This window comes from Bombina bombina, chromosome 7, assembly GCF_027579735.1.
Source record: "Bombina bombina isolate aBomBom1 chromosome 7, aBomBom1.pri, whole genome shotgun sequence".
Taxonomy (NCBI): Eukaryota; Metazoa; Chordata; class Amphibia; order Anura; family Bombinatoridae; genus Bombina; species Bombina bombina.
The window spans coordinates 431982759-432001238 of record NC_069505.1 but is presented as its reverse complement, the minus strand read 5'-3'; the positions used below and the strand labels follow the sequence as shown (position 1 = coordinate 432001238).

At 44.2% G+C, this 18480-nt stretch overlaps 1 protein-coding gene across 1 annotated transcript in view; it reads right to left on the bottom strand.

The window, feature by feature from the left end:
* Positions 1-483: 483 nt before the first annotated feature.
* The window catches only part of LOC128635970 (suppressor of cytokine signaling 1-like), a 41703-nt gene continuing 23706 nt past the window's right edge, over positions 484-18480 (bottom strand). The window contains exon 2 of the mRNA XM_053689050.1: positions 484-1597. Coding sequence (XP_053545025.1) covers positions 965-1540 — 576 coding nt within the window. The 5' untranslated portion in view covers positions 1541-1597 and the 3' untranslated portion in view covers positions 484-964. The remainder of the gene's footprint in view (positions 1598-18480) is intronic.

Sequence of the window (18480 nt, the reverse complement as noted above, 5' to 3'; positions counted from 1 at the left end):
CGCACACAAGCACTCCATGACCGCATGCGCGCACACAAGCACTCCATGACCGCATGCCCGCACACAAGCACTCCATGACCGCATGCGCGCACACAAGCACTCCATGACCGCATGCCCGCACACAAGCACTGCATGAAGCACTGCATGACCGCATGCGCGCACACAAGCACTCCATGACCGCATGCCCGCACACAAGCACTGCATGAAGCACTGCATGACCGCATGCGCGCACACAAGCACTGCATGACCACATGCGCGCACACAAGCACAGAATGACCGTATGTACATCGAAAATGGCTTCTTATTGCTACAAAAATACCCCAGAAACGTACTTGTGTGAGCTTGCACACTAGTGTCACTAGTAATGCTACACTGAAGATCAGTATAGAGTCATTTCAGGAGCCACGGCTAAAGAGCTTACAATCTAATGCCTGTCCCAAGGCAAATTAAACTAAATAACAGGGTGACACTATGGACACACACTTTGAAGAATAAGCGGTTTATGACCACAGAAGAAACATCCACTATAAAAATTAGATCCAATATAAAAATATATATTTAGTTAAGAAAACAGCCATTTTGGCTCCTTTTCAATCCTAATTGTCTAACACAAATATATATAAATATATATATATACACACAAGCAGTTCATATTGATTCAGGTAAGAATAGAGCACCATATATGATACAAACACAGCTGGATTCTTCTCACTGTAATGAATGTGTTTAGCCGTACAATCTCTAGTAGCTACTTAAGGTGCTTGATGAGTCACTGGGAGGTGGCACAAGCTGAAACTAGTTATATGAATGGATACAGAGGAGATCACCCTCCGTATGTGCTTTACAGTCAACTGTAAGTACAATAGTATCTGCATGTTCCATGACATCACTGTTTAAGTTACAAAATAAGCAAGAAGATAACATCTGGTGTAAACCTCGGTAACATCTCACTGAAGAGGAAATTTCATATCTTAAATGGGAAATCATCTATGTATTTCTGCAGTGCCGGCTGTATGGGAAGCCTGGCTAGTCCCTCCGTTCCATGGTGAGTCACTAAGCATTTGCGGCAAATCTGCTTTAAGGTGAGGACCCGTGTCCTGCGAAGGGGCTTCGTAAGTAATAGTGGAACGCCATTATGGCAGCGTAGAGGGGTGTGCCGGCACCTATCCACGGCAAGCTCCAGAAGCTTCACAGGACATTCTGAGAAGAGTTCCCGCAACCAGAAGCGACCCTTCAGAAACAGGATCCGCACACTAACAGGCCCAGACTCCATCTTGATACTAATGCTGAATAGGTGATCGCCCTGGGAACTGTCTCTCACAAGAAAGGTACCAGCTGGCTCCCTCTCTAGCATGGCATGAGCCTCAGCTGTGGGCAATGGTCCCCAGTAGAAGCCACTGGCTTGTAAGGTGAGTATGGAGCGCTCCACAAGTTGCCGCTCACTGTCATGGAAATGTCGGTAACGAGATGGTGACAAGAGAGCAGGATGACAGAGGATTTGGGGTGACTCTTTTTGGGGACATGTCCCCCCTCCAACCATTTCAGTGGACCCATGTGTCAAAGAACATCCTCATCCTCCAGAACGTCTATGTGACACCTGAGGACGAAAAGAACAATGTTACAGTGGGATACAACGTGATGTCTAATGCCAGGCAGTCAGCAGCACAAAACCTTAGTCTGTAGCACTGCCCTAAATAACTTCATGGGTCAATCACATTTTTATTGTTTCATTAAAAGCAAAGGGAATGAATTCTATACAAAAACAAATCTGCACTGACGCCAATAGCCAACGTATCGCTAGTGCTCACTATTTCTGTCACATTCTCCTGTATCCGTCACCTTTTTCCTTCTCTGCACAAAAATGTATTCTCTCCATCACAGGCTTACTCATTCTCTTCCCCTTATACCTTATCTTTTGAGATCTCACTAGCAGTGCACAGGCAGTGACTCTCTCTCTCTTCCCCTTGTCTCATGCAGTCTCACTAGCAGTGCACAGGCTGTCTCACTAGCAGTGCACAGGCTGTCTCACTAGCAGTGCACAGGCTGTCTCACTCTCTCTCTTCCCCTTGTCTCATGCAGTCTCACTAGCAGTGCACAGGCTGTCTCACTAGCAGTGCACAGGCTGTCTCACTAGCAGTGCACAGGCTGTCTCACTCTCTCTCTTCCCCTTGTCTCATGCGGTCTAACTAGCAGTGCACAGGCTGTCACACTCTCTCTTCCCCTTGTCTCATGCGGTCTCACTAGCAGTGAACAGGCTGTCACACTCTCTCTTCCCCTTGTCTCATGCGGTCTCACTAGCAGTGCACAGGCTGTCTCTCTCTCTCTTCCCCTTGTCTCATGCGGTCTCACTAGCAGTGCACAGGCAGTCACTCTCTCTCTTCCCCTTGTCTCATGCAGTCTCACTAGCAGTGCACAGGCAGTCTCTCTCTCTCTTCCCCTTGTCTCATGCGGTCTCACTAGCAGTGCACAGGCAGTCTCTCTCTCTCTTCCCCTTGTCTCATGCGGTCTCACTAGCAGTGCACAGGCTGTCACACTCTCTCTTCCCCTTGTCTCATGCGGTCTCACTAGCAGTGCACAGGCTGTCTCTCTCTCTCTTCCCCTTGTCTCATGCAGTCTCACTAGCAGTGCACAGGCAGTCTCTCTCTCTCTTCCCCTTGTCTCATGCGGTCTCACTAGCAGTGCACAGGCTGTCTCTCTCTCTCTTCCCCTTGTCTCATGCGGTCTCACTAGCAGTGCACAGGCAGTCACTCTCTCTCTTCCCCTTGTCTCATGCAGTCTCACTAGCAGTGCACAGGCAGTCTCTCTCTCTCTTCCCCTTGTCTCATGCGGTCTCACTAGCAGTGCACAGGCAGTCTCTCTCTCTCTTCCCCTTGTCTCATGCGGTCTCACTAGCAGTGCACAGGCTGTCTCTCTCTCTAATCCCCTTGTCTCATGCGGTCTCACTAGCAGTGCACAGGCAGTCTCTCTCTCTCTTCCCCTTGTCTCATGCGGTCTCACTAGCAGTGCACAGGCTGTCTCTCTCTCTCTTCCCCTTGTCTCATGCGGTCTCACTAGCAGTGCACAGGCTGTCTCTCTCTCTAATCCCCTTGTCTCGTTATATATAAAATCTGTCTTTTTACCCAACATGACCAAAGATCTCTGTAATCACAAAAAAAAAAGGAAATTTATGCTTACCTGATAAATTTGTTTATTTTACGATACGATGAGTCCACGGATTTCATCCTTACTTATGTGATATTGCCTCCTGGTCAACAGGAGGAGGCAAAGAGCACCACAGCAGAGCTGTATATATAGCTCCTCCCTTCCCTCCCACTCCAGTCATTCGACCGAAGTTAGGAAGAGAAAGGAAAAGCCAAGGTGCTGAGGTGACTGAAGTTTAACAAAAATAAAAATACCTGTCAGACAAAAACAGGGTGGGCCGTGGACTCATCGTATTGTAAAAGAAACAAAATTTATCAGGTAAGCATACATTTCCTTTTCTTTTACAAGATACAATGAGTCCAGGGATTTGATCCTTACTTATGGGACACAATACCAAAGCTATAGGACATGGATGAAAAGGGAGGAACAAGACAGGTAACCTAAACGGAAGGCACCACTGCTTGAAGAACTTTCCTCCCAAAAACAGCCTCGGACGAAGCAAAAGTATCAAATTTGTAAAATTTGGAAAAAGTGTGAAGAGAAGACCAAGTTGCAGCTTTGCAAATCTGTTCAGAAGCATTTTTGAATGCCCATGAGGAAGCCACAGCCCTAGTGGAATGAGCCGTAATTCTATCAGGAGGCTGCTGTCCAGCAGTCTCATATGCAAAACGGATGATACTCTTCAGCCAAAGAGAAAGAGGTAGCCGTAGCTTTCTGACCCCTACGCTTCCCAGAAAACACAACAAACAGGGAAGAGGATTGACGAAAATCCTTAGTAGCCTGTAAGTAAAACTTCAAGGCACAGACCACGTCCAAATTATGTAACAGTCGTTCCTTCTTATAAGAAGGATTAGGACACAAGGAAGGAACAACAATTTCCTGATTAATATTTTTATTTGAAACAACCTTAGGAAGAAAACCAGGTTTGGTACGTAACACCACCTTATCCGAATGAAATAAATAGCAACCAAAAATTAAACTTTCCAAGATAATAACTTAATATCTATGGAATGCATAGGTTCAAACGGAACCCCTTTAAGAACATTAAGAACTAAATTCAAACTCCAAGGAGGAGCAATTGGTCTAAACACAGGCCTGATTCTAGTCAGAGCCTGACAAAAAGATTGAACATCTGCCAGACGCTTGTGCAACAAAATAGATAAAGCAGAAATCTGTCCTTTTAAGGAACTTGCTGACAACCCTTTCTCCAATCCGTCTTGGAGAAAAGATAAAATCCTTAGAATCCTAACCCTGCTCCAAGAGTAGCCCTTGGATACGCACCAATAAAGATATTTACGCCATATCTTATGGTAAATTCTTCTAGTAACAGGTTTACGTGCCTGATCAAGGTATCAATGACCGCCTCAGAGAACCCAAGCTTAGACAAAAATTAAGCGTTCAATCTCCATGCAGTCAGCTGCAGAAAAACTAGATTCGGATGCTGGAAGGGCCCCTGAATGAGAAGGTTTTTCCTCAATGGGAGTTTCAACGGTGGCTGAGATGACATGTCCACCAGATCGGCATACCAAGTCCAGCTAGGCCACGCAGGGGCGATGAGGATCACCGATGCCCTCTCCTGTTTGACTCGAGCAATCACCCGGGGAAGGAGAGCAAATGGAGGGAACACATAAGCTAGGCTAAAATACCAAGACACTGCCAAGGCATCTATCAGCTCGGCCTGGGGATCCATGGACCTGGACCCATATCTCGGAAGCTTAGCATTCTGGCGAGATGCTATGAGATCCAACTCCGGCCTTCCCCATCTGAGAATCAGGTCGGAAAATACTTCCGGATGGAGTTCCCACTCTCCCGGATGAAATGTCTGTCTGCTCAGAAAATCCGCTTCCCAGTTTTCCACCCCTGGGATGTGGATCGCAGACAGATGGCAAGAGTGAGACTCCGCCCACTGTATTATGCTGCTACTTCTGTCATAGCTAAGGTACTTCTTGTTCCCCCAGATGATTGATGTAAGCTACCGTCGTTATGTTGTCCGACTGGAATGTGATGAATTGGGCCCAAGCCAACTGAGGCCAAGCCCGAAGCACATTGAATATTGCTCTCAACTCGAGGATATTGATGGGAAGGAGAGACTCCGCCTGAGTCCATACACCCTGAGCCCTTAGGGAGTTCCAGACTGCTCCCCATCCTAACAGGCTGGCATCCCTTGTCACTATCACCCATGAGGGTCGGCGAAAGCATGTCCCATGGGATAGATGATCCAGCGACAACCACCATAGAAGAGAGTCCCTTGTCTCCTGATCTAGATTTATTTGAGGAGACAAATTTGTATAATCTCCATTCCACTGTCTGAGCATGCTCAGTTGCAGAGGTCTGAGATGGAAACGAGCAAATGGAATGATGTCAATTGCCGCTACCATCAATCCAATTACCTCCATGCACTGAGCCACTGACGGCCGAGGATTGGTCTGAAGGGCTCGGCATGTGTTCAGAATCTTTAATTTTCTGACCTCCGTCAAAAATATTTTCATGGATAGAGAGTCGTTTAGAGTTCCCAAGAAAGGAACCCTTGTCTGTGCAACTAGTGAACTCTTTTCCAGATTTACCTTCCACCCATGAGTCCTCAGGAAGGACAGAACAATGTCGGTATGAGACTTTGCTAGCTGATAAGACGACGCCTGGATCAGAATATCCTCCAGATAAGGCGCCACTGCAATGCCCCGCGGTCTTAGAACTGCCAGCAGAGACCCCAGAACCTTTGTGAAAATTCTGGGTGTCGTGGCCAGACCGAAAGGAAGAGTCACGAACTGAAAATGTTTGTCCAGAAAGGCAAACCTCAGGAACTTGTGATTATATCTGTGGATAGGAACATGTGATTATATCTGTGGATAGGAACATGAAGATATGCATCCTTTAGATCCACTGTAGTCATGAATTGACCCTCCTGGATCAATGGAAGAATGGTACGAATAGTTTCCATCTTGAAAGATGGAACTCTGAGAAACTTGTTTAGACTCTTGAGATCTAAGATAGGTCTGAAAGTTCTCTCTTTTTTGGTTACTACAAACAGATTTGAATAAAACCCCTGTCCCTGAATTGGAACGGGACAAATTACTCCCATGGAGGATAGATCTCTTACACAGCGTAAGAACGCCTCTCTCTTTATCTGGTCTACAGACAATCAAGAAAGAAGGAATCTTCCTCTGGGGGAAGAATTTCTGAACTCCAGTTTGTATCCCTGAGATACTATATCTATTGCCCAAGGATCTTGAACGTCTTTTATCCAAGCCTGTACGAAAAAAGATAGTCTGCCCCCCTACTAGATCCAGTCCCGGATCGGGGGCCGTCCCTTCATGCTGACTTGGGTGCAGCAACAGGTTTTTTTGGGTTGTTGGCCCTTGTTCCAAGCCTGGTTGAGCCTCCACGTGGACTTGGGTTGAGAATAGCCCCCATCCTGCTTAGTGGAAGGGAAAGAGGGGAGTTCCCTTGAAATTTCGAAAGGAACGAAAATTACTCTGTCGACCCCTCTGTTTGGATTTCTTATCCTGAGGGAGAAGGTGACCCTTACCTCCAGTGATGTCAGAAATAATTTATTTCAAGTCAGGACCAAACAAGGTCTTTCCCTTGTAAGGGATAGCCAAAAGCTTAGTTTTGGATGACACATTGGCAGACCAGGACTTCAGCCGTAAGGCCCTATGTGCTAAGATTGAGAATCCTGAGCTCTTAGCCGCCAACTTAGTAATTTGCAGAGAAGCGTCTGTCACAAAAGAATTAGCCAACTTAAGGGCTTTAATTCTATCCTGTATCTCTTCCAAAGAAGTCTCAGTTTTAAGAGATTCCTCCAGAGCATCAAACAAATAAGCAGCCGCCGTGGTAACCGTGACGATGCAGGCTGCCGGTTGTAAAAGTAACCCTTGATGAACATAGAGTTTCTTAAGAAGACCCTCTAATTTCTTATCCATAGGGTCCTTAAAAGCACAACTATCCTCAATAGGTTTCTATACATTTCTTTTATGCTTTATTATAATGAAGAGTTAATCTAAGTATACTACTTTTTTGTATTATGGCAAACTAACTTCAGTGTCACACCAGGTTGTAGTTGTTTTTATTCTTCTTTTTCCCTTTGGGGGCGTGAAGTGGTTAATTCTGACTGCTTCCTGCCCTATAAAGGGTTGGAGTTTAAACAAAGACATTAGTCTATGAGTAAGCACCCCTGGTGGTGCGAAACATGTTAGACCTTTTTGTCCACCTTGCCTGTCTGCATGTATAACTTTTATATGGAATACTAATAAAGCACCTTCTGTTTTCAATTCAAAGCGGTTTTTCAAGTTGTGCCTGCCTAATTTTTCCTCTTTGGTCCTTAAAAGCACAACTGTCCTCAATAGGGATAGTAGTTCGTTTTGCCAAAGTGGAAATAGCACCTTCCACCTTAGGAACCGTCTGCCAAGAATTCCTGATAGAATCCGCTATGGGATACATCTTCCTGAAAACGGGAGAAAGAGAGAATGGTATACCTGGTCTCTCCCATTCCTTAGCAATAATTTCTGAAGTTACTGGAAAAAACATCTGAATAAGAAGGAACTTCTAGATATCTGTTCAACTTACTCAATTTTTCTGGAGGAATCACAATTGAATCGCAGTCGTCCAGAGTCACCAAAACCTCCTTCAATAAAAGACGGTGTTCCAGTTTAAACCGGAAAGACATTACTTCTGAATCCGTCGGTAGCAGGGTGCTATCCAATTCAGAAAGCTCACCTTCAGATAAGGGCTCCAATTCTGATCCCTGTAATGGCATTTCTGACCTCGCTATTAAAGCATCCAAAGTCATATTGGCCACGAGGTCGTCCTTCTGCGTTTGCCTTGCAGGACAGGAAAGACAGACAACGCTTCAGAAAGTGTAGAGGACATAACAGCTGCTATGTCCTTTAGAGTAAATGCAGTTGAAACTGCAGAGGTACTGGACTGTGTCTGGGTAGGCGTTAGGGACTTTGACGCTTGGGGAGAAAGATGTGGCATACTCTGATGCTCATCGTTAGAACCTTTAGAAGCATCCGCCTTATTTAAATCTTTATCAAAAAACATTTGCTCCCTGAACTGTAAAGCCCTCTCAGTACACGAGGGACAAAAAGTAACGGGAGGTTCCACATTTGCATTCAAACATAGAGAACATGTAACATTCATATCCATGTTAGCATAAACAAAAACAGACTTGGTCTTGGCTTGCAACTAATGTGTTAAATAAAGACCTCTGAATAAAGTGTGCAGCTGTGCCTTTAAAATTAACAACCAAAGTTACAGACGTCACACACAAATTAAACCGGAGACATCAGAGGAAAATAAAATGTAAGAGCAAGTAAATCCCTTTTAACACCGGATCGTTAAACTATACCTCTGCCGCCTCAACAGCTCTGCTGAGGCGCCTACCTGCCCCCTCGAAGTTGTCTCCGCTCCAAAATACTCTGCATAAGACCGCTTGCTTTCCTATATCATAAAACCATGCAGTCCCAGCAGACAGTGAAGCTCCGATCACTCTCTCACCCACGCTGCGTATTACAGAAAATAGCTGCGCGCCTTCCAGAGCACGGGAGAAAAACTCCGCCCTGCGTGGGAATCACCAACTCCTAGTATCTTATTGATTGGGTCTCCCCTCAAGAACCGTGAGCCGTATGTCGCTGCGAGCGCAGTTGTAAGAACCATGCGGTCTCGACTCTCTCACCCACGCTTGTTTGACCAGTGAGTTCTTTGGCCACAATAAAAAGGTGCTTTCTCTGCGTACCGCAAAGTGAAAGTAATACACACACCTGATCCACATAAACACCGGAGACATGCTCCGTTTCTAGGGTCAGTCATGATTAGCTCCAGCGTCAGCCCAAAGTCCATATGCGCTCCCACATATCACATAAATGTGTCCTGAGCGTCCCTGTCTATCCTCCCCCACCACATCCTCCTTAACACCTGTAGGGAGGCCCTGGGTAAATTAGGGGTCACAGAAATAAATACTGCAGCGATTCCTGAGTTAAGGCTGTCCCAGAAAATAAGAGCTGCACATACCTTGGTGCTGATCGACAGCATGAATCTTCCCACAGCTATGAAGAAGTCTTCTGTATCTTCTTGTCATTCTGTGGAGACATACAGGGCCTTAGTTAGAATTGCTAAGACCATATTAAGAAGGGCAGCATACAGTATTGGAGGCGCAGTGAGAAATTAATCCCACCAGTTCCCAATGCTTTAAAGCCACCTGTAGCTCTGCTAACAAGAGGCTGAGAAGGTCCTGGCTACACCCTGTATTAAAATAGTACTCACTGGCACCATTTAAAAATAAAAAACTCTTGATTGAAGAAACTAAACTAACACCTCACTTTACCTCTTCCTATTTCTAACACAGGCAAAGAGAATGACTGGAGTGGGAGGGAAGGGAGGAGCTATATATACAGCTCTGCTGTGGTGCTCTTTGCCTCCTCCTGTTGACCAGGAGGCGATATCCCATAAGTAAGGATGAAATCCGTGGACTCATCGTATCTTGTTAAAGAAAAGAATTTGAAACAATTATTGCGCAGAAAAGTTTTTAGAAATCAAAGATATGAGGTCTCGAGTGTTAGAGAAAAAAAGGCTTCAAAGGGCTTTCACATAGATACATACATATATACATGTACACACACATATATACATGTACACACACATACACGCATGTACACACACATACAATATATATATATATATATATATATATACACATACACACACATATATATACACATGTACACACACACATATACATACATATATACATGTACACACACAGTATCTCACAAAAGTGAGTACACCCCTCACATTTTTGTAAATATTTTATTATATCTTTTCATGTGACAACCCCAGAGGCAGAACTTTCCTTCACTTTCTGCAATGAGATTTTTCTTGTAAAAATTGTTCTGCAGGTGAATTTTAAAATAAAATTCAATTTTAAATTAGGCAGTTACACTAAGGCACCAGTTCAATTGTAATGTGTTGGTTAACTGAAGAATAAAGCCATTTTTAAATGTTTTATAATATAGTGCAGTAGTTGAAAATTGCATTGCAAATTAGCTGCATACAAAAAACAGAATTTATGCTTACCTCTTGTGATGTATCGAGTCCATGGATTCATCCATACTTGTGGGATAGTCTCCTTCCCTACAGGAAGTGGCAGAGAGAGCACCCACAGCAGAGCTGTCTATATAGCTCCTCCCTTAGCTCCACCCCCCAGTCATTCGACCGAAGGCTAGGAAGAAAAAGGAGAAACTATAGGGTGCAGTGGTGACTGAAGTTTTTTAAATAAAAATATACTACCTGTCTTAAATAGACAGGGCGGGCCGTGGACTCAATACATCACAAGAGAAAGAAATTTATCAGGTAAGCATAAATTCTGTTTTCTCTTGTAAGATGTATCGAGTCCACGGATTCATCCATACTTGTGGGATACCAATACCAAAGCTTTAGGACACGGATGAAGGGAGGGACAAGACAGGTTCCTTAAACGGAAGGCACCACTGCTTGTAGAACCTTTCTCCCAAAAATAGCCTCCGAAGAAGCAAAAGAATCGAATTTGTAAAATTTGGAAAAAGTATGAAGCGAAGACCAAGTCGCCGCCTTACAAATCTGTTCAACAGAAGCCTCATTTTTAAAAGCCCATGTGGAAGCCACTGCTCTAGTAGAATGAGTAGTAATTCTTTCAGGAGGCTGCTGGCCAGCAGTCTCATAAGCCATACGGATGATGCTTTGCAGCCAAAAAGAAAGAGAGGTAGCCGTAGCCTTTTGACCTCTCCGCTTACCAGAATAGACAACAAACAATGAAGATGTTTGACGGAAATCTTTAGTTGCTTGTAAGTAGAACTTTAAAGCACGAACCACATCAAGATTGTGCAACAGATGTTCCTTCTTTGAAGAAGGATTAGGACACAGCGAAGGTACAACAATTTCCTGATTGATATCCCTATTAGAAACAACCTTAGGAAGGAATCCAGGTTTGGTACGTAAAACCACCTTATCTGCATGGAAAATAAGATAAGGTGAGTCACACTGTAAAGTAGATAACTCAGAAACTCTTCGAGCCGAAGAGATAGCTACTAAAAACAAAACTTTCCAAGATAGAAGCTTAATATCTATGGAATGCATAGGTTCAAACGGAACCCCTTGAAGAACTTTAAGAACTAAGTTTAGGCTCCATGGCAGGTTTAAATACAGGCTTGATCCTGACCAAGGCCTGACTAAACGCTTGAACGTCTGGGACATCTGCCAGACGTATGTGTAAAAGAATAGACAAAGTAGATATTTGTCCCTTTAAGGAACTATCTGATAATCCCTTCTCCAATCCTTCATGGAGAAAAGACAAAATTCTAGGAATCCTAATCTTACTCCATGAGTAACCCTTGGATTCACACCAACAAAGATATTTGCGTCAAATCTTATGATAGATTTTCCTGGTGACAGGCTTTCTAGCCTGAATCAGGGTATCAATGACCGACTCAGAGAAACCACGCTTTGATAGAATCAGGCGTTCAATCTCCAAGCAGTCAGACGCACAGAAATTAGATTTGGATGCTTGAACGGACCTTGGATTAGAAGGTCCTGCCTCATTGGCAGAGTCCACGGTGGAACAGATGACATGTCCACAAGGTCTGCATACCAAGTCCTGCGTGGCCATGCAGGCGCTATCAGAATCACTGAAGCTCACTCCTGCTTGATTCTGGCAACCAGACATGGCATGAGAGGAAACAGTGGCAATACATAAGCCAGATTGAAGGACCAGGGCACTGCTAGAGCATTTATCAGTACCGCCTGGGATCCCGGGTCCTGGACCTGTAATGCGGAAGTTTGGCGTTCTGTCGGGACACCATCAGATCCAATTCTGGTGTGCCCCATAGCTGAGTCAGCTGGGCAAATACCTCCGGATGGAGCTCCCACTCCGCCGGATGAAAAGTCTGACGACTTAGGAAATGCGCCTCCCAGTTCTCTACCCCTGGGATATGGATTCCCGAGAGATGGCAGGATAATTTTGGTTACCTCCATCATCGCTAGAGAACTCTGTGTTCCTCCTTGATGATTGATATAGGCTACAATCGTGATGTTGTCCGACTGAAATCTGATGAATTTGGCCGCAGCTAGCTGAGGCCACGCCTGAAGCGCATTGAATATCGCTCTCAGTACTAGAATGTTTATCGGGAAGAGAGATTCCACCCGAGACCATAAGCCCTGTGCTTTCAGGGATTTCCAGACTGCACCCCAGCCTAGCAGGCTGGCATCTGTCGTTACTATGACCCACGCTGGCCTGCGGAAACATATTCCCTGAGACAGGTGGTCCTGAGACAACCACCAGAGAAGAGAATCTCTGGTCTCTTGGTCCAGATGCAGTTGAGGAGATAAATCTGCATAATCCCCATTCCACTGTTTGAGCATGCATAGTTGCAGTGGTCTGAGGTGTAGGCGGGCATAAGGAACTATGTCCATTGCCGCTACCATAAGTCCGATTACCTCCATACAGTGAGCCATTGATGGCCGAGGAATGGAATGAAGAGCTCGGCAAGTGATTAAAAGTTTATATTTTCTGACCTCCGGCAGAAATATTTTCATTTCTACCAAGTCTATCAGAGTCCCTAGCAAGGAAACTCTTTTGAGAGGGACGAGAGAACTCTTTTTTTATGTTCACCTTCCACCCGTGAGATCTCAGAAAAGCCAACACGATGTCCGTGTGAGACTTGGCTAGTTGGAAAGTCGACGCCTGAATTAAGATGTTGTCTAGATAAGGCGCCACTGCTATACCCCGTGGTCTTAGAACCGCCACAAGGGACCCTAGCACCTTTGTGAAAATTCTGGGAGCCGTGGCCAACCCGAAGGGAAGGGCCACAAATTGGTAATGCCTGTCCAGAAAGGCGAATATGAGGAATTGATGATCTCTGTGAATAGGGATGTGTAGATACGCATCCTTTAAGTCCACGGTAGTCATATATTGAACCTCCTGGATCAGAGGAAGAATAGTCTGAATAGTCTCCATCTTGAAAGATGGTACTCTGAGGAATTTGTTTAGAATTTTGAGATCCAAGATTGGTCTGAAAGTTTCCTCTTTTTTTGGGAACTACAAACAGGTTGGAGTAAAAACCTAGCCCTTGTTCCACTCTTGGAACTGGGCGAATCACTCCCATGGTATGTAGGTCTTCTACACAGTGTAAGAACGCCTCTCTCTTTGTCTGGTTTGCAGACAATTGAGAAATGTGAAATCTCCCCCTGGGGGGGGGGGAGTCTTTGAAGTCCAGAAGATATCCTTGGGACACAATTTCTAAAGCCCAGGAATCGTGAACATCTCTTGCCCAAGCCTGAGCAAAGAGAGAGAGTCTGCCCCCTACTAGATCCGGTCCCGGATTGGGGGCTACCCCTTCATGTTGTCTTAGAGGCAGCAGCAGGCTTCTTGGCCTGTTTACCTTTGTTCTAAGCCTGGTTAGGTCAACAGACTGACTTGGATTGGACAGAATTCCCCTCTTGTGCTGCAGGGGAAGCTGAAGCGGGACCACCCTTGAAGTTCCGAAAGGAACGAAAATTATTTTGTTTGGTCCTCATCTTATTTGTTTTATCCTGAGGGAGGGCATGGCCTTTCCCTCCAGTGATGTCTGAAATAATTTCTTTCAGTGCAAGCCCGAATAGGGTCTTTCCTTTGAAAGGGATGTTCAACAATTTAGATTTTGATGACACATCAGCAGACCAGGACTTAAGCCATAACGCCCTGCGTGCTAAAATGGCAAAACCTGAATTCTTTGCCGCTAATTTAGCTATTTGGAAAGCGGCATCTGTAATGAAAGAATTAGCCAACTTAAGAGCCTTAATTCTATCCATAATATCCTCTAATGGAGTCTCCACCTGGAGAGCCTCTTCTAGAGCCTCAAACCAGAAAGCAGCTGCAGTAGTTACAGGAACAATGCATGCAATAGGTTGGAGAAGAAAACCTTGATGAACAAAAATTTTCTTCAGGAGACCCTCTAATTTTTTATCCATAGGATATTTGAAAGCACAACTGTCTTCGATAGGTATAGTTGTACGCTTAGCAATAGTAGAAATAGCTCCCTCCACGAGTCCTGTATGGTGTCAGATATGGGAAACATTTTCTTAAAAACAGGAAGGGGAGCGAACAGAATACCTGGTCTATCCCACTCCTTAGTAACAATAGTCACAATCCTCTTAGGGACTGGAAAAACATCAGTGTAAACAGGAACCTCTAAGTATCTGTCCATTTTACACAATTTCTCTGGGACCACTATAGGGTCACAATTGTCTAGAGTAGCCAATACCTCCTTGAGCAATAAGCGGAGGTGTTCAAGCTTAAATTTAAAGGCCGTCCTATCCGAATCTGTCTGAGGGAGCGTCTTTCCTGAATCAGAAATCTCTCCCTCAGATAACAAATCACTTACCCCTAACTTCAGAACATTGTGAGGGTATATCGGATACGGCTACTAAAGCGTCAGACGGCTCAGCATTTGTTCTTAACCCAGAGCTGACACTCTTTCCTTGTAAACCAGGCAGTTTAGAGAAAACCTCTGTGAGGGTTTTATTCATAACTGTGGCCATGTCTTGTAAAGTAAATGAATTAGACGCACTAGAGGTACTTGGCGTCACTTGTGCGGGCGTTACTGGTTGTGACACTTGGGGAGAGCTAGATGCTAAACCCTCATTTCCTTCTAACTGAGAATCATCTATTGCAATATTTTTAAGTGCTAAAATATGCTCTTTATAATTTATAGACACATCAGTGCAAGTGGGACACATTCTAAGAGGGGGTTCCACAATGGCTTCTAAACACATAGAACAAGGATTCTCCTTGTTGTCAGACATGTTAAACAGGCTAGTAATGTAACAAGCAAGCTTGGAAAACACTTTAATCAAAGTAAATAACACTTTAAACAAAAACGGTACTGTGCCTTTAAGAGAAAAAAAGCTGCACAAACTCTACAAAACAGTGTAAAAAAGCAGTAAACACAACGAAATTTTTACAGTAGCATCATAAAGCCTTAGTAACTTTGCACAACTATGCAAATAAACAATTAACCCCTTAATATAAAAAACGGATTGAAAAAACTTTAAAACCGGTAAAATAACGTTCAGCACCTTGCCACAGCTCTGCTGTGGCGCCTACCTGCCTTTTAGGAACGATTTGTGGGGGGGGGGGGGGAACCTCTTTACAGCCCTCAAATACAGCAGGAATCTCTGGAGAAGTAGCTGGATGCTTCTGAGGTAAATAAACTGTGCAACTGAAAATAGGCCCCACCCACCTCACTCGATGTTATGGGGCCTAAAAAACACCACAGAGTGTTTCTTTAACTAGCCATGTGGGTTAATAACCCTTAAACAAGCCACAAAGACCCCTTAAAGTCCCTCATAAACGTTTTATTTGTAATTAAACCAAAACGTTTTTTCCTATTAGTGTCACCAGTAACTATGAGCCCTTTATGCAAGCTTGGATTTCTCTTTTACTGAATACAGCTTACCTTTCCCTCATGGGGATATTGCCAGCCTTTTCTCGAAATAACACAGTCTGTCTAGAAAAAAATAGACTGAACATACCTTAATGCAGTTTAGCCTGCAAACTGTTCCCCCAACTGAAGTTTTCCTGTACTCTTCAGCCCTTGTGAGAACAGCAGTGGATCTTAGTTACAAAAATGCTAAGATCATCATCCTCCTTGCAGAAATCTTCATCCCTTTTATGCCAGAGAGTAAATAGTACACACCGGTACCATTTAAAATAACAAACTTTTGCTTGAGAAAATAAAAACTAACATTTTTGTCACCACACTCCTCTTTGCCCTTACTAGCAGTTAAGCAGGCAGAAAGAATGACTGGGGGGTGGAGCAAAGGGAGGAGCTATATAGACAGCTCTGCTGTGGGAGCTCTCTCTGCCACTTCCTGTAGGGAAGGAGAATATCCCACAAGTATGGATGAATCCGTGGACTCGATAGATCTTACAAGAGAAAAAGAAATTTTAAAATGTCTCTTGAATAACATTTGTTTCCTTTACTCTTGTTATAACATAGAAATGTAATAATAAAAAATATGCAATGCTCATACGCCTTACGTTCACAATAAACCGCATTGCAGACTGGGAAAGGCTAGGGTTTGAAAAAATCTCTGAGAGCCTGTCAACAATCAATGCACTGTGTTAAGGAAAACTTACACAGTGCAGCCAGAGCACAGCTCTGTTTGAATAGAACTTTCTAATGTGGAGCAGCACTACAAAGTGAAAGCACTAACATGTGTCCTGTTCTTTCTGCAGACATGATGCATTTTCTGCGATGACATCTCAGATCACTGCATGTTCGGCCTTGGGGGTGACAACACTGAAGAAATGACACTTTGCTACAATGTAAAGTAGTGAGTGTACAGCCTGTATAACAGTGTAAATTTGCTGTCTCCAAAAAATAACTCAACACACAGCCATTAATGTCTTAACTGTTAGCAACAAAAGTGAGTGCACCCCTAAGGGGAAATGTCCAAATTGGGCCAAATTAGCCATTTTCCCTCCCCGGTGTCATGTGACTCGTTAGTGTTACAAGGTCTCAGATATGAATGGGGAGCAGGTGTGTTAAATTTGGTGTTATCGCTCTAACACTCTCTCATACAGGTCACTGGAAGTTCAACTTGGCACCTCATGGCAAAGAACTCTCTGAGGATCTGAAAAAAAGAATTGTTGCTCTACATAAAGATGGCCTAGGCTATAAGAAGATTGCCAAGACCCTGAAACTGAGCTGCGGCATGGTGGGGCAAGACAATACAGCGGTTTCACAGGACAAGTTCCACTCAGAACAGGCCTCACCATGGTCGACCAAAGAAGTTGAGTGCACATGCTCAGCGTCATATTCAGAGGTTGTCTTTGGGAAATATACGTATGAGTGCTGCTAGCATTGCTGCAGAGATTGAAAGGGTTGGGGGTCAGCCTGTCAGTGCTCAGACCATACGCCGCACACTGCATCAAATTGGTCTGCATGACTGTCGTCCCAGAAGGAAGCCTCTTCTAAAGATGATGCACAAGAAAAATGCCCGCAAACAGTTTGCTGAAGACAAGCAGACTAAGGACATGGATTACCGGAACCATGTCCTGTGATCCGATGAGTTCAAGATAAACTTATTTGGTTCAGATGGTGTCAAGCGTGTGTGGCGGCAACCAGGTGAGGAGTAGAAAGATAAGTGTGTCTTGCCTACATTCAAGCATGGTGGTGGGAGTGTCATGGTCTGGGCCTGCATGAGTGCTGCCGGCACTGGGGAGCTACAGATTATTGAGGGAACCATGAATGCCAACATGTACGGTGACATACAGAAGCAGAGCATGATCTGCTTCCTTCTGAGACTGGGCCGCAGGGCAGTATTCCAACATGATAACGATCCCAAACACACATCCAAGATGACCACTGCCTTGCTAAACAAACTGAGGGTAAAGGTGATGGACTGGCCAAGCATGTCTCCAGACCTAAACCCTATTGAGCATCTGTGGGGCATCCTCAAACGGAAAGTGGGGGAGCGCAAGGTCTCTAACATCCACCAGCTCTGTGATGTCGTCATGGAGGAGTGGAAGAGGACTTCAGTGGCAACCTGTGAAGCTCTGGTGAACTCCACGCCCAAGAGGGTTAAGGCAGTGCTGGAAAATAATGGTGGCCACACAAAATATTGACACTTTGGGCCCAATTTGGATATTTTCACTTAGGGGTGTACTCACTTTTGTTGCCAACGGTTTAGACATTAATGGCTGTGTGTTGAGTTATTTTGAGGGGACAGCAAATTTATACTGTTATACAGGCTGTACACTCACTACTTTAAATTGTAGTAAAGTGTCATTTCTTCAGTGTTGTCACATGAAAAGATATAATAAAATATTTACAAAAATGTGAGGGGTGTACTCACTTTTGTGAGATACTGTATACATGTCTAGAGATATGTGTATGTATATATATATATATATATACACATATATATACATATATATATATATATATACACATACACACACACACAAAAACATAATTTATGCTTACCTGATAAATTTATTTCTCTTGTGGTGTATCCAGTCCACGGATCATCCATTACTTGTGGGATATTCTCCTTCCCAACAGGAAGTTGCAAGAGGATCACCCACAGCAGAGCTGCTATATAGCTCCTCCCCTAACTGCCATATCCAGTCATTCGACTGAAACTAGCCGAGAAAGGAGAAACCATAGGGTGCAGTGGTGACTGTAGTTTAAAATTTAGACCTGCTTTAAAAGGACAGGGCGGGCCGTGGACTGGATACACCACAAGAGAAATAAATTTATCAGGTAAGCATAAATTATGTTTTCTCTTGTTAGGTGTATCCAGTCCACGGATCATCCATTACTT